Below are 20873 nucleotides of genomic sequence, written 5' to 3' on the forward strand. Positions count from 1 at the left end.
CTGTTATCCTCCATGTAGGGGACCAGCGGGGTTGGGAAACGTGAGCAGGGAGGTGACTGTATGCTAGAGTGGTGGAGAGAGAAAGATCAGATGAGGATCTAGAGGGGGGGGGAACTGGGACTTGTTGTGCAAGGAGCTGAGGGGTGGGAACTCGGTAGGGTTGGGTAAGGTGACTAACCTGGCAGTAAAGGGGAGAGTGGGTACTGGGAGAAGAACCTTGAGGAGTTGAAATTGGGACAGGTTACGTGAGAATGGGACCAATACAAGGAACTGGGGTACCAAAGAGTCAAGACAAGGACAGGTTGAGAGAGTATTGGGCAGAAGAGTCTGTACCCAATAGAGCAACCTCTCCTTCAGTCAGAAATGGAACCCAAGATTACTGAGTCTCACTATTCCTATGCTGTCAACAAATATCTGTGAAACCCGCTGAAAACTTGTTTCATCTCCTGCTAGGGCTGGTCTGGATAGAGAATGGCAACATATTACTGCTATTGGTTATACAGTTATGTCAAGTTGCAGAGGTCTGTGTGGTGGATCTAAAGTTTCAAACCCTGCTGATGACCCATGTGGGTTTCAATATAATTCCATATGGTAGAATGCTGTTTTTTCAGTTTCCTTCCTACGACGATGCACACAAAAATACCTGTTTAAAAGTATGCTATTTAGGTTTTGTTCTGTATAGGTTTCATACCACACTCATCACTATGATATCTGAGCGCCTTCCAGTAGTGCATTAAACCACATGCATACATATGTCACACATTGTTTGTTCTCTCATCTTCTCCCCATAGGGAGAAACATGCAGTGGAGTGTCCTGTTTTGGTGGTGGTTTATTTTAATTTCATTTTCTTTTTTGTACAAGTGGAACTGTTGCTATGTGTTTATATTAGAGGAGGCAAGGTTAAGGAAGTGTGCCTTGCCTTTGAAGTGGAAAGTGGTAAAGTTTGTGATGGCAAGTAGTAAACCATCTGCTCAGTGTGACTTGGGCTGCAGATTTGTAATGGAATTTTTTTTACCAAAAATCATGGAGTAGTCACTGTAAATACAGTAAAAGTCCTGAGTTTCATGATTTTTTATTTAAAAAAAAATGCTTTGGCAAATGAGGAGGAGCAGTGTTGATGGAGAGGGCAGTTGAGGGCAACAGGTGGGGCCTGGAGGAGGAGCCTTCTCTGCATTCACCCCTCAGCAGTGGCTCCTGTGGCTCCTGTCCCATGGGGCTGGACCCAGTTCTCCACTCTGGGTGTTGTGACCAGCACACGGGGTCACAGCACTGCTATGGTTTGAACCAACTGCCCCTCTGACATGAAGAACTTGTTGCGCATATATCCGCAGCTACATTTAGCTTTGCAGTGATCTGGCTAGTGAAACAACATAGGGGCTGAGGCAAAGGCTCAAATAGACTTGGTATGATGCACGAGTTCTGTAGTAAGAGCCTTGGACAACCTTGAAAAGTGATCATGCATTATGGTAGGGTGCTTGCTAACCTTGCAGGGTTGCATATTTCTCCTGCGTACTTAAGCAGGTGGTAGTTCTGATAAACTGAGGCAAAGTCAAAGTTGCATGTACAACCTTAACCTTTGGCATTCCCTAACTTTTCTGGGTTTAAACTGAAAATATAACACTTTTTAAATTTACTCTTTTTATAGAATTGTATGTAATCATAGAGATGAGGAATTGAATTGCCAGAGCAAGCAACCTATCTGCCAGGAAGTTACAAGCATGGCACATGGACTTATTAGTCATTTCAAAACTGGCAAACTTCTACTAGAATTGCACTGAGAGGATTATTTATAGCTTGTCTGTTTAGTACAGGTCCATTGTCGTGCTGCAGAGATAGACTTGTTCTCCCTGGCTAAGCCAGACTCTCATTACTCAGAAAGCAAAAGAGAAAAATAGGAATCAGGTATGGAAGGAAAAATGACACCTTGTGGAGTGGATAGTAGTGGCAACCTTAGGTTTTGATTAAGATTTAATTGTACCCAACTTAGATGTTGGTGTCCTCTGATCTACTCCCCTTATATAGTCAGAATATTTTTCATGTTTAGGATAATGGAGGCCTAATGGTTTGCTTATAGTTTCTTAGTTCTCAGTAGGGGTGATGGCAGCCATGATGATGAAGCTTGCTTCTACTCCTGTAGTTAGATCCTTTGACAGCTTCCTACAGTTAAAGCCAAGTTAAACAAGATGCCAGTTGACCACCAGAAAAGCAACATCCGGGTCAGGTAGCAAACTTTTCCATCAGAATGAACCAATAAAAACACATAACTGGAGTCCTTGAAGGAACATTTCCTGTCTTTCTCAGACCATCTTTGTTGTGTAATATAGCAATTTTGTGGCTTCACCGGGGACCTTGAAAGCCCCTAATCAGTTTTTAGTTGAAATGCATGGAGTTTGTACTAGCTTTTATCTCCAACTTCTACTTATTTCATACAAAAGCTTTATGTAACATATTTTTGAAAATTAAATGCATTATTTTGTTATAATAGTAAGATATCTGGCACATTTATAAACACTGGGATAGTACAGAGTGGTGTAAAAGTTATATCATAATGAGTTCGGGGACATTTTACTTTCAAGTGGTGAAGCAATGAGTAAATAACTTTTTTATAGACTAGCATACTGCACCTTCACATACTCAGTACATGAAAACTTGTTACAAGAAAATTATTTTAGAAGTGTTTCAGACTCTTTAAAAATTTTATTGCTAGTGGTATGAGGTCCTCCATGGGGTATTGCATAAAAGTTTGTCTTTAGAATACTTTTTCTTTTCTTTTTCTTTCTAGAGTTCAAGTGGTTTGTTAAATGCTACAAGCTTCCAGCCTTTACGGCCTTTGCCTGCTATTAGAATATTGATGGACAAAATTAACCTGGAACATTCAGTGCCAATGTATGCTGAACAACTTGTGCAAACAGTCAGCAGCCTTAGCCAACCTTCTGATAACCTGCTTCATTACTGTTATGCACACTGCTACCTTAAGGTAAAAGAAAATATGAAGTGTATTTATTATTAAAGAACACTGAAAAGAATTAATACAAATACAGACAGTCCTAGATGCTAAGAGTTGTGATCTCCCAGAGCATGTTCAGTTTTGCCAAAGAGGTGTGTAGCAAATATCAAGGGCTTGGTTTTGCACTCTTAACTTAGGCAACATTTCCTATTACTTGAATGAGAATTCCACCTTTGTAAAGAGTACAGGCTGAAGCCCCAGGGAGCTAATTTTTTATTATTATTTATTCAAATTATTTGGCGAAAACCTTTGCAGAGTTGGATATAATACTAATATAGTTAATACATTTGTAACAAATCATCTTTATACATTCTGTAAGATGCTATGACGAACATGTTTAGTACAAAATTGATAATATTGGTAATACGGTAATATTTGCTCTTGATTACAGTGAGAAACACATTTTAACATATTTGTGCATAACTTTAACTCCAAGACTGCTGAGTGTGGGAGTAGAACCTCTAAACATTGCATTTTAATATCCTTTAGTGAGGAGGAGGCCCTTTTGCTAGGTTAAGAGATTGCAAAAATCCATAAAAAAATCAATTTGAGAATGTGCAATTGGCATCTGCTAAGATTTTAGAAGAATCTGTTGAAACTCTGCCCCCTTTGGATCATCAGAAGAGTTAGTTTCCCTACCAGGCCAAGTGCAGTGGTTAGAATCATTTGAAGGGTCTTTGGGTACTACCATAATATAACAATTTACTATCATGACTACTAATATTACTACTAATTTTTACTGACTCTTTTCAAAGACATACAGAAGCATGAGTTTCCACGGCACTGTCTACTCATACAGCTAAGTAGTGAAATTCTTAGAATGTCCTCGTAAAACAGTAACACTGTGTTGGCTAATTACTTGGCAAATTTTCAGTTTTCTAGAATGAGATATTCACCTCATATCACATTTAAAATAATTGTCACAGCAATATCACATTCAACCCTCCTAAATATTTTTCAAGTTTTCCTTAGTTTTTTTTTTTTCTTTTCCCAAAGTTAATATATAAATGTTATAGAAAACCCTTGGTGTTTTCAGTACTGAAGGGTCCAGTTCTGCTCCCAGGGAAGTTGATGGGAGCAGGATTAAGACCATTGTTTTATCTGCCAGTTTTAGTTTAAACATATGAATTGTACTCTTACAGGAAGTGTGGCAACATGTGTTGAAAAGATTCAGTTCCACAATAATGAATTTTCACATTAGTACAGAAAAAAATTAAAGAACAATTATAATATACTGTATAGAATGTAATTTAAATCGTCACATTTTATTCAAAATAACAAAAAGGTTTGAAGAAAAGCTACTTTTGTCACTAAATCCCACTGTTTTTGTAAAAATATTACTCTGACTATGAAATAATGGATATCTGCATTTTGTTTAATTTGTATTAAGTATACAGTGTACTATGATAACCCCTCTCTTTCCCACTTCCCATTTTCTTCTCTTTCAACTCTTTTCTCTCTCCCTCCTTGTTGCTATCATCTACCATTCACCCAGGTTCCCAGTCCCAGCCTTCTTCTCTGATTTCGACTCCTGGCTCTCTCTCTCGCTCATCCACAGTGACTTCAGCTTCCATCTTGATGACCCATCTGATCCCTTAATTGTGTGTTTCTGTGGTCTTCATTCCACTTCCAGGCCTGGTTCAACTCTCCCACTCTCTGAAAGGGCCATTGACTTGTGGGGAGGGATAGCTACGTGGTTTGAGCATTGGCCTGCTAAACCCAGGGTTGTAAGTTCAATCCTTGAGGGGGCCACTTGGGGATCTGGGGCAAAATCAGTACTTGGTCCTGCTAGTGAAGGCAGGGGGCTGGACTCAATGACCTTTCAAGGTCCCTTCCAGTACTAGGAGATGGGATATCTCCATTAATTATTATTATTATTACTTCTCCTGATCTTCAACAATCTGTCACTTATCTCTCTGTTGCTGATTTCCTCCTCTCCGACCATCACATGGTATCTTTCAACACCGTCCATTAGCCTCCCCCACCTCAAAAAACCCATCACTCAGTCTTTCTGTGACTTCAAGTTTATCAGTGTTTGATGACTTCTCATCTGCTCTCAGCCCTCTCCTCTCTTTCTGCCTTTCTCTTCCCCTTCCTCCATTGATATGATTGTTGATTCTCTCTTTTATTTCCTACACCCTTCACTCTTTGCTCCTCTCTCTCATCTCAACTCTCTGCAACTCCCTGCACTGGCTCATCACCAAAATCCATTTCCTCTGTCCCTATTCTGTTGCTGCAGAGAATCTCTGATGGAAATCCTTTGACCACCCTGACTTTCCTCCATTACAAATTTGTTCTCTCCTCTTTCATTTCAGCCATCTTCCTGGTTATGCAACTCTGTTTCTCCAACATAATTGAATTTCATATCTACCATCCCAGCCAGCTTTTCATCGCCTTTGAGTCACTCCTCAAATGTTCTCATTCTGCTGCCTCGCCTTCTTTGCACAGGAACTTGCCATTTATTTTCAAGAAAAAAATGAGTTCTATATGAGCTAGCCTTCCCTTCTCCCTTTTCGTCCCACAACTCTCTTCCTCCTCCCTGACACAGATGCAGAAATTTCTCATTTGCTCTTCCTCTCTAATCTCTCCACATGCCCCAGTGGCCTCATGCATCTTATCTCCTGATATCCCTCATGCCCACTCTCATCTTCCTCCCTTACTTTCTCCTTAACCTCTCACTTTCCTCTAGCTCTTTTCCCTCACAATACAAAACTTGCTTTAGTCTCTCCCGTCTTAAATCCTTGACCCCACTTGTCTCTCTAACTATTGCCCCGCTTTCGTTTTTAAGTTAATTGAGAACACTGTGTACAACTGCTGTCTGGAGTTCCTCTCTTCCATTTCCATCCTAGACTCTCTTCAGTCTTGCTTTCACCCCTTCCACTCAACTGAAACTGCTGTGGTCAAAGTCTCTATTGACCTTTTCCTAGCCAAAGCTTGGAACCATTACTCCTCCATCTTCATCCTTCATAACCCGTAAGCCGCCTTCAGCACAGTTGACCATGCTTTGCTTCTAGAAATCTTATTCTCCCTTGGCTTCTGTGACTGTGTCCTCTCCTGGTTCTCCTACCTCTCTAATCACTCCTTCTACATGTCCTTCAGAGGATCCCCCATATCTCCCATCCACCTTTCTCCATCCCCCTAAGGCAGGGGTGGGCAAACTTTTTGACCCAAGGGCCATATCTGGGTATGGAAATGTATGGCGGGCCATGAATTCTCACGAAATTGGGGGTCGGGGTGCAGAAGGGGGTGAGGGCTCCAGCTGGGGGTGTGGGCTCCGGGGTGGGGCCAGAAATGAGGAGTTCAGGGTGCGGGGGGGGGGTTTCCGGGCTGGGGCAGGAGGTTGGGGTGCAGGTGGGGGCGTGTGGTCTCTGGGGTGCAGGAGGGTGGGATCAAGGGGTTCGGAGGGCGGGAGGGGGATCAGGGCTGGAGCAGGGGGTTGGGGCGCTGGAGGGGGTCAGGGATGCAGGCTCCGGGCGGCGCTTACCTCAAGCAGCTCCCGTAAGCAGCAGCATATCACCCCTCCGGCTCCTACATGGAGGTGAGGCCAGGCGGCTCTGGGTGCTGCCCCGTCCACAGGCACTGCACCTTGACAAATGAAGTCTTTCCCATTCATACCTATTCAGTATGCTGCTGCAAAGATCTTTTTCCTGGCTCTCACTTTGAAAATGTCATCCGTCTCTTTGTATTCCTCCACTGGTTCCCTCTTCTGTAGTGTATCAACCATAAGCTACTTGTCTTCACTTTCAATGCCCTTCCCAGCTTACCTCCACCCAACCTACACGCTCTCATTCAGTATAGAAAAGTTGACTACCACTTCAGGTTGGCCCATGATGCCAGCCACTATGCCCATTTGTTAAATTTTCAAACAGGCTCATTTGTGCTTTCTTCCTTCAAATCCTTTCTTCAAACTCTACTTTTCTGTGGTACCTACAAAAAAATTAAAAGTCTGGTTCCTGGTGTGCTGAGAACACAGCCTATCATGTTGACCAATATTGTCTCATTATTTCTTTGTACTCCCTGTCTGTCAGTATCCATTTATTGTCTCTTGTCTTGTACTTAGATTGTAAGCTATTCTGGGCAGGGACTGTCTTTTTGTTTGTTTGTGTTTGTGCAGTACCTACAACAGTGGGACCATGGTCTATGATTAGGGCTTCTTGCTGCTATGATAATAAAAATAACAATATGCTATTGTAAGGAAGCATGTGGGATGATGTTTAAATCTTAATGGGTGAATTAAAATACATTTTAAGTATTTTTTTCAACAGATCTATTTCTCTTAAAGTAAAACACTTGCACATTTTGTTTTTGGAGAGAACTTGGACATGAGGAATTTTCACGTTATTTGTGTGTGCTGGGAAAGTATTCTCTAATTATAATCCATGATTATTTTATGTTTATTTAGTTTAATTTTAACAAGTTTAAATTTTGGGGAGTTGGATTGAAAACTAGAAAGAGTTTAGTGTACAGTTATTGTAAAGAAAATTGAAACTGGTAGATCTAATCTTATGCTTGTTAAATCTTATATCATTATATAATTTGACCTTTTTTTCTTGTTCCAGATATTTGGTTTTCAGGCAGGACTGACCTCTTTGGACATTAGAGGATCATACTGCTTACCTACTCCAATTATCCCCTCTTTTAGTACTGCTATTTATGGCAAACTGCTTAAGTTTCCCAAATATTGGTGAGTATTAAACTTACAATATGAAACAGTAACAGATAATCTTTCACTTTATTTTTGTGTTATACTTACTGACATAGGTTAAAGATAAATGGAATTTTATTGAGTATAGTACCGTATTTGTCTCTAGGCCTTTGTGTTTCTTGTAGAATATATTATCATATAATGTCTGTTGTCTGCAATAAAATTTAGGTGAGGATGTAGCTGTTAATTGGAATGTAGGCCCTTCTTTGGAACTAATGGAAGTCCTATGGACCAGTTCTTCTTTGAGTGCTGGTCCCTTTGTGTATTTCACACATGGATATGCATGCACACCATGCACCTCAGAACAAAGATTTCTAGCAAGTCGTGTCCATTGGTCTGTGCCCAAACAGTTGTTCCCCTCGTACTCCAAATCAAGAACATAGGGAGCAGTATGGATCAACCCCTCTCCAGTTCCTTCTTGTTGCTGCATGGCCTGAGTTGGAATCCTGTGTCTGTAGATGTCTAAGTGGGTGACTTCAATCAGGAAGTCCAGCCGGTAACTCTTTTTGCTCCATCTTCTGGCAGCCTTTGGAATCTGTCAACAAAGAAAAGTCAGCATTAACTCCCACAAGGACTATGGACTTTATAGGAGTGACCCTAGATTTGACCTCAGCAAAGGCCTGCCTCCCTACAGAAATATTCGAGACCGTGAACAATTTGATAAGACAAGTCTCTTTCAGACAACAAACTCTGTCAGTCTGCCTTTTCCTACAAGGCTACATGGCATCGTGTACTTATGTAACACTGTTTGCCAGACTTCACCTATGTTGCCTACAAGCCTGACTCTGGTCCATTTACCCAGCAGAGACCACATAAACACCAGAATAACAATAGTCACCTTGCCTCGTGGATGAACCCGGAACAAGTACATGTGGGAATTCTTTTTACCATAACCACACCAGATGTGACTGTTGTCACAGAGGCATCCCTTCTTGGGCAGTCCATTTAGATAGTCGCACCACACAAGTAATATGGACTCTGAGAACTGAGAGCAGGCCATCTAGCCTGCAACGTATTCCTCCCACTAGGATCCTGCCATGTTCAAATAATGTCAGACAGCATGACAACTCTTTTACATAAACAAGTTGGAGCAAAATCCCTTCTCTGAAGCAATGAATTTATGGAATTGGTGCATCAGAAACCACATAACTGTCTCGGCTGCATGCCTGCCAGGTGCACAGAATTCTCTAGAAGACAATCTCAGCAGGCACTTTTCCACAGACAATGAGTGGAAAATATACAGTTCTGTCTTGAATGATACGTACGGTGGGGAACACCTTCTTGGGATCTGTTCTCATCCCAAATGGATATGTAATTCACCATGTACTGCTCCAGGCAGCTCTTGGCAATGTCTCCAGGGGCATTGCCCTTTTGCTATCCTGGACAGGCCAGCTCACATATGCCTTTCCTCCCATCCGTCTGTTACCACAAGTTCTATGGAAGATTTGCTATGACATAGCTCAGGTCATTCTTATAGCATCCAGCTGACCCATACAATTCTGGTTTCTGGACCTTCTGCAAAGTCAGCCCATCCTCCTATCAGTATCCATCACTCCCCAGATTTACTAACTCAGAAGAACGGAAAGATCTGACATTCCAACCCAGCCCCCTTTCATGATCTGGTATTCAGAGGGGCAACAGACCTAAAACATTCATGCTCAAAGGCCGTTCAGTCTTTTCTCAATCGAAGTAGGAAAGATTCGATCAGAAAATGTTTTCTGGCTAAATAGAGGCATTTCTCTATCTAGGCACAACGTAATCAATTATCTCCAGACTCTGCAGATATCCTTGCTATTTTAGATTATTTCCTGTCCTTGAAAACTTCAAGGCTTTCCACTAGTTACTTGCAGATCCATCTAGCAGCAATCAGTGCCTTCCCTCTAGTAGAGGGATAGTCTCTTTTTATTCACCCAACAACAATTAGATTCCTGAAGTTCCTTGTTAGGATATTCCCACTGGTGGTGAAATCTGCACCACAATGGAACCTCCACCTTGTGCTGTCAGTATTTACCAGACCACCATTTGAACCACTGGCCACATGTTCTACAACTCACCTTTGCATGACGATTGCATTTTGAGTTGCCATCACATCAGCCAGAAGGATGAGTGAACTGGCAGCACCTGACCCGCCATACACTATTTTTAATATGCCTTCACCTGAAATTCATTCGTAGAGTAATCTATGGTGTTTCACATAAATCAACCTGTCCTGTATTCTTCCCAAAACTTCATGCTGCTAATGAGGAGAGAAGACTTCACTCTCTGGACATGAGATGAGCTCTGGCATTCTACCTGCAAAGGACAAAACCAATAAGAAAATCACAAAGACTATTTATCGCTACAGTGGGACAGGGGCAAGCATTATCTGCTCAGTGACACTCTATGTGGATCTCTGGCTGCATCATTCTGTGTTACCAGTTAGTATATATTCCTTCCCTGGATGGGGTAAGAATCCATTCCACTAGGGCACAAGCAGCCTCAAGAGCATCTCTTCAAGAGAGAACTCTACTGGACATATGTAGGGCGGCCACCTGGAGCTCCATCAATACATTCACGAAGCATTACGCATTAGTTCAAGCCGCCTCTGGAGAACTGTAGGAACTGCAATATTACAACCACCTATACCAACTGTATCCGTGCTACTCCCGTCCTGTTTAAATATTGCTTATTATTCACCCACATCTAGAATACACATAGGAACCAGCGCTCGAAGAAGAAATGGAGGTTAATTACCTGTAACTGGAGGTTCTTCATGATGTGTGGTCCCTATCTGTATTCCACTACCTGCTCTCCCTCCCTTCTGCTTCAGATCTTATCTGATTCTCAGTAAGAAGAAAAACTGGAGAGGCAGTTGGTGTGCACTGCCTCTTATGTCCTTGGTTTGGAGCCCAAGGGGAGCAATGATGCAGGCGCAGACCAGCGCTGATCTCAGGTGCATGGTGTTCATTCTTACCCACATATGGAATACATACCAAATATCTCAAAATGCCCATAGTTACAGGTAAGTTTAACTTCAATTTCTTCTTTGAGTAGTGTCCCTATGGGTGCGCCACTGTAGGTGTTGTGTGCGCCTTCACGCTGTCAATTGGAGAATTTCAATAAGCAGTCTGTCCCACTCATGCATGTGAGGCTAGCCAGCGTGCACGGGCATTTCTCCCTCAGTTCCTTCTCAACCGCCCTAGGCTAGAGACGGAGCTGAGAGCTGTCCGTTCACGGATTGTTAATTCCTGATAATTTAGCAAATTTTTGCTTCTTTTGAATCCCCTTTTCTTTAGTACTTGTTTGTTTTTAGTTGGCCATGCCAGATAAAAAGAAAAAGAAGATAAGGTTTCGCCTCCCACCAACCCCAGTGGAGGTGACCCCCTCTGGACAAGTGTATGCCTGGCTTCCTAGGCTTCAAAAAAGTGTCTTAGCTGCAAAGAATCCATCCCAGTAACGGATGGTCACTCGCAACGTATTCGCTACTTTGCAGAGAAGCACAATCCACAGAAGTGTAGTTGGTGCCAGCAGCTAAACCCAGGTCCAGGAGGGATAAAGAGTTAAGGCTAAAACTCCTGCTCATTGAATTGGCCCTTCAATCCCCGAAGAAAAAGGGAGATTGAAGACCTATACTGGACCTCAGAGCGCTCAACAGATATGTCAAAGTGCAGAAATTCATCAGCCCCCGGTGTGTTCTTTAGGGTCCTTTCTATAGCGGTGGTCAATCTACGTTTTGCAGTTTTTCCCTTACCTGGACGACTGCCTTCTCAGGGCACGGTCCTTTGGAGATGTCCGATTAGTCACTCAGACCACACGAGACCTTTTTCTGAGACTTGGCCTTCAGATCAATGAACAAAAATCAACCTTAACATTGGTTCAGAAACTAAAGTTTCTGTTCAGGTGAGGGTGTGCCTGCCATATCACAGATTTCTCAGTCTCTCCTTGTTGATAGAGACAATACAATCCAGTCCTCAAACCCCATCCAGATACTGCCTTAGCTTCTGGGGCACATGGCTGCGGGCAAGTCATTGTTTATGCCAGACTATGCATGAAGTGCCTTCAAGCATGGTTTGGTTCGAAGTACAGACCAAAGACAATATAAACAAGCTCCTGTCGATGCCCACCTGAGTCTAGCAATCCTTAAACTGGTGGAAAGAGCCAGTGAACGTTTGCATGGGGATACCGTTCACTCAGTCCTCCCCATCCCTTCTCCTGACCACCAACGTATCCCTCAGAGGCTGGGGAGTGCATCTCAATGGTCACACTGTACAGGGCAGATGGTCCCCGTCAGAGGCGTGTCTCAGAGCGGTCCAAAACACGTGCGCTCACTTCCTCCATCTGATCAAGAACATGTATACTAAGGTTATAACAGACAATATGGGCTGTATGTACTACATAAACTGGCAAGGAGGAGCCAGGTCTCATTCCTTATGCACAGAGCTCTGAAGCTATGGAACTAGTGCATCTCCCAGAATGTCATAATGTCAGTGGCCTACAAACTGGGAATACACAACACGACTGCCGACGGTCTAAACCGCAAGTTCCTGCTCAGCCAGAAATAGGACTTAGAACCATCCATTCTGCATGATTGTAGCAAAGGAGCGTGGCCTCCCTCAGAGACTGACAGCAAGGGAGAGCCAGATGCCCCCTGGTGGCCAGAACCTGGAAGGTCTAGGCCTCCACGTTCGAAGTGGAAGGGCGGGAGAGGAACCGGAAGTATATGATGCAGGCCCTGCAGCTCAGTTGGGCAGGCGCCGCCGAGGGAGGCAGACGCTTCCTGCCCACTGCTTGAGCTGGAACCTGCGGAAGACTTCTGTTGCCCCAAGGACACCTCCTAGGTACCAGGACTGCCAGACGTGCCTGATGCGGAGGAGTTGCTGGGATTGCCACTGGCAGTATACCCTGGGGAGACGCAGGACAACCCTGGGGTTCAGGTATACCTGGAGGGAAGGGTAGGAAGGAGCCTGGAGATAGCCGACTTATAGTCTGGCTGCAGTGCCACTTGAGACACGGTCAGTGTGTTGCGGCTGGATTCCCCGCTGACCCAGTGGCAGACCACACTGCCACTGTTAGGGACTTGGGCTGGGATGCAGTGGAGTCGGGTGGGCCTGCGTCCCCCTACCCCTGTCACCCCACCCCTGGGGTAGCAGTACTCCCCCTTCTTCCAAGAGGCATGTGTTGGTCTGTCGTTCACCAGATTCAAGACAACAGACTGGGGTGTTCCTGCCTGAACCCCATAGACTGCAATTGGTGTTCACCACTACCTGAGCCCCATAGACAGCAATTGGTGCCCAACCCCAGCTGGCTCCCTAGATGGTTTGCTGGATGCTCAACTTTCTGCCAGTGCCCTAGACTGTTTGCTGGGGGTCCCGCCCTGGCTGAGGGTCTATTATTGCACGGGCGTGGCAGCAAAGGGAGGTGGCCTCCCCCAGAGATGACAGTGAGGGAGAGCCACACGCACCTACGCCTACAACAATATATTTCGGCAATGGGGGGTGCCAGAGAGAGACTTGTTCTTTACTTACTAGAACAAGAAATGTCCGCAGTATTACTCCAGAGCAGGGATAGAACAACACTCTAGGAAAGATGCTCTTCTCCTTCCTTGGGGCAATGGCCTTTTTACGCCTTTCCTCTATTCCCTCTGTTGCTGAAGGTCCTGTTGAAAATAAAAAGGAGAAAAACAAACATCGTTCTGATTGCCCCCATCTAGCCCAGACAGACATAGTACCCTTACCTGTCTCAGCTGGCATTGTGTTCACTGATGACCCTATTGATCACTGCTGTACTTCCTCTGAACAGAATGCCTCTATGTGCTGGAGCCATGAAGGAGCCACACTTTGAGATTTAGGACCCATGGATTGAGGTGACGGGTGTGACCCTTGTTCTGTGATAGGAGACATTGCACAGTAGGAAGGGTGCTACTCGTTGCACCTTCCTTCAGAAATGGAAGAGATTCCAGATATAGTGCTAGCCTAAGGATGTCACACCTAATTCAGCCAACTTGCTGGTGATCCTGCACTACCTGTTATCTTTAAAGAAATCAGATCTCCCTATTAGCTCGCTGAAGGTTCACTTGGCAGCAATTGCAACCTTCCACCAGCAGGTAGAAGGCTACTCAGTCTTCCCCACAACGATGAAGAGGTTTCTAAAAGGTATAGCAAACCTTTTCCCCCAACTCAGGATCCCCAGTCCACAATGGGACCTCAATGTAGTGCTAAAGGGCCTGACTAGACCACCATTCGAACCCATGTCCACTTGTTAATTAAATCACCTTTCCATGAAGATGGCATTGCTCATCGCCATCACTTCTGCCAGAAGGATAGGGGAGATAACAGCTTTGATGGCACATCTCATAAGAACATAAGCACAGCCATACTGGTTCAGACCAAAGGTCCATCTAGCCCAGTATCCTGTCTTCCAACAGTGGCCAATGCCAGGTGCTTCAGAGGGAATGAACAGATCAGGTAATCATCAAGTGATCCATCCCGTCACCCATTCCCAGCTTTTGATAAACAGAAGCTAGGGACACCATCCCTGTCCATTCTGGCTAATAGCCATTGTTGGACCTATTCTCCCTGACTTTATCTAGTTCTTTTTTGAACCCTGTTATAATCTTGGCCTTAACAAACATCCTCTGGCAAAGAGTTTAACAGGTTGACCACACCCCCTTTTACAGTGTTCTTCCTGGACAAAGTCTTATCCAGACCACATCCAAAGTTTATTCCCAAAATAACTTCTGCATTTCACATGAATCAACTTATTCAACTCCCAATAGTCTATCCAAATCATCATATGGATAACAGAGAGGCCATCCTCCATACGCTTTGGCCTTGTATTTAGACAGGACAAAGGCCTTCAGAAAAGACTCTTCCTCTCAGTTGTGGATAGGTCAAAAGGTGCAGTGATTTCAGCTCAGAGACTCTCCAAGTGGGTCTCTTGCTGTATTTAAACTCTGCTACCAATTGCATGGGGTAACACCCCCATCTTCAGTACGCACTCATTCCACGAGGTCAGTCTCCTCATCAATCGCCTTCTCCAAGGGTATCCCCATATCAGAGATCTGCAGAGCAGCTACATGGGCATCTGCACATACCTTCGCGGAACACTAGGCCATCTTGAGTGATTTGGCTCCCGACGCCCAATTCGGGGCCTCAGTACTTTCAACTGTATAAGACTCAGCTCTGAAGTTCCAGCCTCCAGCGGTGGGTACCGCTTGGGAGTCACCTACAGTGGAGCATCAATAGGACACTACACGAAGAAGTAACCTTGTGCACTAACAATGGTTCTTTGAGATGTGTCCCCCTATGGATGCTCCCTCCTCCCTTCTACTTCAGAGTTCTACTGGTTAACTCTGTGGTAGAGAAGGAACTGAGGGAGAAATGCCATGCACGCTGACTAGCCTCATGGCAGGTGGGGAGCCACACGTATTCGGGTGGCATGGACTGCTATTGAAATTCTCTGATCGACAGCGCAAGGGCGTGCACACACACACCTACTGTGGTGCACCCATAGGGGGATACATCTTGAAGAATCATCGTTATTGCACAAGGTGAGTAACTTCCTCCCATTTTTTCTTGAATGATACCAAGAGTAGATGTCAACTGACAAATTTAACGTGTTTAACTGAAGAGCTGTGTTCTCACTTCAATCAAACCCAGGGTTTGAAACAAAGTAGGGCGATAATCTACAACCTAGCTCCACAAATTAGGTCTTGTGTTTAAAATAGTATGCTGTAGAAAAAAATTATTTTTGTTTTTAAAAAAATATTTTCAATTAAATATGGCATTTTGCTTGTCATAGCAGAAATTTTTAGGGTTTTCTCTTTGGTTCTATAATATAATATAATATAATATAATATAATATAATATAATATAATATAATATAATATAATATAATATAATAATTTTTTACTTGCATTGAATGAAAGTCTTCTCCTTGAGGAATATTATTAAAAAAGAAGCAGAAATCAGGGAGAAGAAAAGTTAGCATGTTAAAGATACTGTCCTCATATTTAATATTTTATATGCATGACTGGGAAAATATATAATATTTTTGTCCTATTAGTATTTATGAACTATGCAAATAGACTAGATTTATATATAATCCTACACTGGAATATACCAAGTTGTTTACTACTGATAGCTGCACTATGTTATTTTAATGAATAATAATATTTTAACACCGTCAGTACACCACCAGGTGGTGGTAGATTAATTTTTCTTGATCATATTTTTCATTGATACTTCACAAAAACACCTAATACTTTATGTGAAATAGTGTGCTGATCTTTCATTTTGCTGATGAAATACTGACTTTATTATGGTAATTTAGAAGTGATGTAAATTGTCAACACTGGTGAAGAGTACTTTAGTCGTTAAGATTGGGAAAAACAAACTTTTTTCACTTAGCGTTAGTTTGCTGTACTTGTTAACAAGTATTAGCTTGTAAAATGAATTAGATGTTTAAAACCTAAATATAATGTTTGTCTCTGTGCGTATTATGCCTTCTTCTATCGTTCTTTTTTTTATTTGTAGACTGTAGGTTTCTTTATGTGATGTAACATGATAAATTCCCCAGGCAGAAAAAACAACTCAATAGGCCATCAAGAAAAAAGAAAACTCATAATTTAAACAAAAAAATGGTGCTGTCTTAAAATGAGAAAATATATGTCAACTTTTGGGAATAGGATTTGTAACCTGAATAGCATCTATAGCTTACTATATTTCTAAATTATTTTAATAGCGAGTTTGATCATTTGTCTTTAGGGTATAATGCTTTTGTAGATTTTTAAAAAATATAAATATATTTCACAATCTTAATAAGATAAAACTAACTTATGCAAACAATTTATCTAAACCAAGCAACGCCAATTTGAGAGTAATAAAGTAGAAAAAATAAATGAGTACAGCAGCAGCCTGCTTAAATGAAGTGTAGTTTGAAGTGAATAAAACTCCAGATGAAATGCATCAAATAGCACTTGAACTAAATCGAAATCAGCATGAGGACTGAGAGCTTCATTGAAGTCATGCACTGAGTGAGAATCAGTCTGGTAGAATAACCTGGTAATGTCATTAAGCTTCAACTCATTTTTTTCCCTTCAAAATTATACCACCTGCTTTATTTGGATTTTTAGATTTCACATTCCAGAATTTCTTAAAGTACACACATCTGATGCTACATATGTTCTTCTATTTCTTGGGAAAAAATATATACCACAGACCAGAGCTTTTAAAAACAAAGACATTTTATGAACTGTTATGGAATCCCTTAGGTAGTATGTTTTCGGTTAGCAGCGAAAATCTTAACTTTATTTCTGACATAAATCAACAGAATAGCTTTCATTTTTCTTGTTTCAAAATAAAAATTCCAAACTGTACACTAACTGTATACAATCTATGCTATAATTTGCTATATTTACATTTTTAAAGTGGAGTGGAGAAACGTAGGTAACATTTGATAGATGAAAGTAAGTTAGTTCTCCTCCCATCTCCCATAAAGATGCTGGCAATTGTTTTTATCATTTAAACAAGTGATACTTGTTTTTGTTTATTAATTTGGTATTTTAATACAAATGAATACGTGGGCTTAACGCCAGGAGATTTGCTCAGAGCAATTAGTTCAATGTGTTTCTGACTATATTTTAAATTCCTGTATATGTAACTTAATTTTATAATTAAAATTAAAAATACCTTCTGTGTCATTGTTCACAGTGGCAGTAACCTACAAAATACAATTTCAATATTTGTGTTTTACAACTAATTCATGTAGTGTTGCATGCCAGGCTATTAAACAGCTTTCAAACCTTCCAGGCAGAGGTTTAAAAGCAACTAAAAAATTAGCAGAATATGGCTCGAAAGACATACTGACTAATAATAATACGTAATGTGAAACAGAAATCTTAAGAGGAATTAACTTTTTTCATTTTTCTTTTGGCTAGAATTTATTTTCAGCAGATGAGGTAATTGGGTGTAGGACAATTTAGTATTGTAACACAGTATCACCAGTAGAGTAGCACTTTGTTGTTCTGCAGATGAATATTTGTTAAGGTTCCTGTGGTACTAAAGATTAGATTCCTAAGAGAATTCGGTTTTTGTTTTAAATATCTGGGCTGATACAGAAATGTTTCATCTATATATTTTATGAGATAGATTTTGGTCCAGGTCATATGTCATTTATATCATTATTTTCTCCTCTGCACATTCCCATGCTTGGGATGCACCATCAATGCAGCCTGGATTAATGCAAATGGCTTGAAGCAGTGTCAGTTGGAATGTCTTCAAACTGCCTGTTTACTCCCCTGGGAAATCTGAGGTCTGGTCTATACTACCCGCCTGAATCGGCGGGTAGAAATCGACCTCTCGGGGATCGATTTATCGCGTCCCGTTGGGACGCGACAATCGATCCCCAAATCGGCGCTCTAACTCCACCAGCGGAGGTGGTAGTAAGCGCCGCCGACAAAAAGCGGCAGAAGTCGATTTTGCCGCCGTCCTCACAACGGGGTAAGTCGGCTGCAATACGTCGAATTCAGCTACGCTATTCACGTAGCTGAATTTGCGTATCTTAAATCGACTCTCTGCTGTAGTGTAGATGTACCCTGAATGTCTGGAGAGCGAGAACAAAAAAGAGGACAGGTTGAATGAGCTACCTCAGTTCCTTCCAGCTGTGGTAGTAAGTGGCCGAGGAGCTTCCCTGGCTTCACAGACCCAGTCTTTTTTGGAACAGTTGTTTCAGTTAATTCACTATATTTTAGCTACATCTAGTTAGTGCAATCCAGGTTAGTGTTCGTTTAGTGTTGTGTTTCATGTATTTCTTCTTTTGTCTGAGAGGATTGCGTTGCCCTGGCATGGGGTCCTTGGTTCTGCTAAGGAGGAACAAAAAGCAAAGAAACTGCTGTTCAAGAGTTCTGCCTCTGCCCCTGCTGTTTTCTTTTCCTTGGACATCCATGCTTGGTGCGTGGCCTGCTGGGGGGAAGCCATTCCTCCAGACATTGTTCCATCCTTTATCCCAAGGGCTATAAAAGAATGACAAAATAGACTCTAAGTAGTGCTGCTTCAAGAAACCTTAACTTCAAAGCCTCCTGATTCTGATGGACAGGATTTCATAAATGCTTGGAAATCTGCTTCAGCTCCAAATCCTGAGGGAGATAAGGTTGCTTGCCAATGCAAATCCTATAAAGTAAGGAAATATGTCTATACAGCAAGTTAGTGCATGATAAGCTGGGTTGCTCCAGGAGGTTTGCACTAATTGTCCATGTAGGCTCTGCTGTTGCAGACTAAAAGTTCTGTAGTGTGCTTTGCATACTGCTTCAGTAGGTACTAACACGCTGTATAGACAAGCCCTATTTTACAGGATATAGCTCTTAAACGTACCCAAATGTACCACACAGCACATTTCCAGTGATTGACCCAGAATCCTCTCAAGGAACTTCCTTCTGTCTTTAAGGAAACACACAACACAAGAATATTCCTCACGGATAACACAAAAGCTTAATTATGATCTCATGTCTCCTCCTTAAGCACACTCAATCTGTGCACATATGTCAACTCAACGTATTTGCTGATGTTGCTAAGGTTTGTAGTTAAGGTTGTAGAAAAGGGTATTATGCTGCAGCATAATACATCAGGGAAGAAGAGGATCAGAGGATCTACTTTGCTTGTGTCCTGTCTGGAGCTCTAGTTCTGTGGGTATCATGTTCAAGAAACTCAGTAGGACCTGGGAGCATGTGTAATACAGTTGGAATGTTAAAGAAATTAAGGAATAAGCATATGACAAGTTCTGTTGCACAGCTTCTCTCCTCATTTGTCACTAATGGGTTAATGCCCTGCACCTGTGCAAATCAGAGGCAGACCAGTGTTGTTGCTGGAGACTCTTGGACTAAGCCTCACCTTGCTGCTCGGGCCACCAGATTTTCTGCCTCTGTTGATGGAACAAATTGCCAGTTCAATTTGTCCCAATCATTTTGTTTTAAAACTTTATTTTGTATTTGTTTTTATGCTGTAGTGATGTATAATTTTTCTTCTGCCTCCTTCTCCTGGATTGGTATCAGGCAGCCTGGTGGTTTCAACCACCCGGATCTGTTACTATAGTGCTTCTCTTCTGGGCTTCCTCTGTCCCCACTCAGGCATGGCAGAGCAGTCCTGCAAACATCAGGCTAACTCTAAGCAGTGTTTCCTGTTGGAGGCAACATTTACAGGCTCTACAGAAAGCAAATTATATTCTGACTGTTCACAGCCAGATGACCTTGCACTGCCAGTGCACGGAGCTCTGTTGAACTGGCATGTTGGGTTCCCTCCCTGTCCTGAGAAGCCATGACTACAACACAGAAAATCCTAATCAGGAGCGTCTTATGATTTGGGAGAGAATGTCTAAGGATGCAGAAGACACTAACCAGCCAGCTCAAGGAGCAAATCCCACAACAGACCTGAACCAGAGGGAGAAAACCCCCTGAAGAGCATCAAAAACCCAACCCCCAGATACTGCAGTGGGTCCTCAGCTCCCTGGGGAAAGAAGTAGGGCTGCTACACAACTCCCTTTCCTTCCCACTGTACATCAGGGAATTCTCATGATGCTCAGGTATAAGTCATGCAAACCCTAGAGACTCTGAGTCCCAGAAAGGTAAAAGCAACCATCACCTTGGTAGTGCAATAATTAGTGTTATTAATGAGCAAGTGGTGAAAACCAGTGGTTAACCCCCTTCTCCTTTACCTAAGAGAGTGTTTTTTGGGGCCTCTACTACATAGAGAGTATGTCTACACTACAAAGAAAAACCCATGGCATTGAGTCTCAGGGCCCAGGTCAGTTGACTTGGGCTGTTAGGCTTAAAAATAGCAGTGTCGATGTTTGGACTCAGAGTGGAGCCTGGACTCTGAAACCCAAAGATCTCGGATGGAGCCCAGTCTCCAGCCCAAGCTTAAACATCTACACTGTTATTTTTAAGCCCAACAGCCTGAGCCTGAGTCAGCTGACCTGGACGCTGAGACTCAATGCTGTGGGTTTTTCTTTGCGGTCTAGACGTACCCCAGAGAAGTTCTTGCAGAGTTCTGTACCAAGCTCACCATCCCCTCCCACCTCGCAGCATGTCTAGGCATGCAGAGGATTGTGTCACTGTCCAAGGAAACTCTTCCTCAGGTTGCAGTGTAATGGGAATTGTGCCTGTTTGGCTTTCAACCCAGGGACTTTTA

The 20873-nt window shown here is 42.6% G+C and overlaps 1 protein-coding gene across 8 annotated transcripts in view; it reads left to right on the forward strand.

The window, feature by feature from the left end:
* The window catches only part of VPS13B (vacuolar protein sorting 13 homolog B), a 948921-nt gene that overhangs the window by 190111 nt on the left and 737937 nt on the right, over nucleotides 1-20873 (forward strand). For all 8 annotated transcript variants that reach the window (XR_004644784.1, XM_034763372.1, XM_034763367.1 and 5 more), the window contains exons 15-16: nucleotides 2784-2978; nucleotides 7568-7692. Coding sequence is in view for 7 of the 8 variants with exons in the window: in XM_034763372.1 (XP_034619263.1) it covers nucleotides 2784-2978; nucleotides 7568-7692 (320 nt within the window). In the remaining variant the exon portion in view is untranslated. The remainder of the gene's footprint in view (nucleotides 1-2783; nucleotides 2979-7567; nucleotides 7693-20873) is intronic.

The sequence above is a fragment of the Trachemys scripta genome, chromosome 2 (genome assembly GCF_013100865.1).
Source record: "Trachemys scripta elegans isolate TJP31775 chromosome 2, CAS_Tse_1.0, whole genome shotgun sequence".
In the NCBI taxonomy this organism is placed as follows: domain Eukaryota; kingdom Metazoa; phylum Chordata; order Testudines; family Emydidae; genus Trachemys; species Trachemys scripta.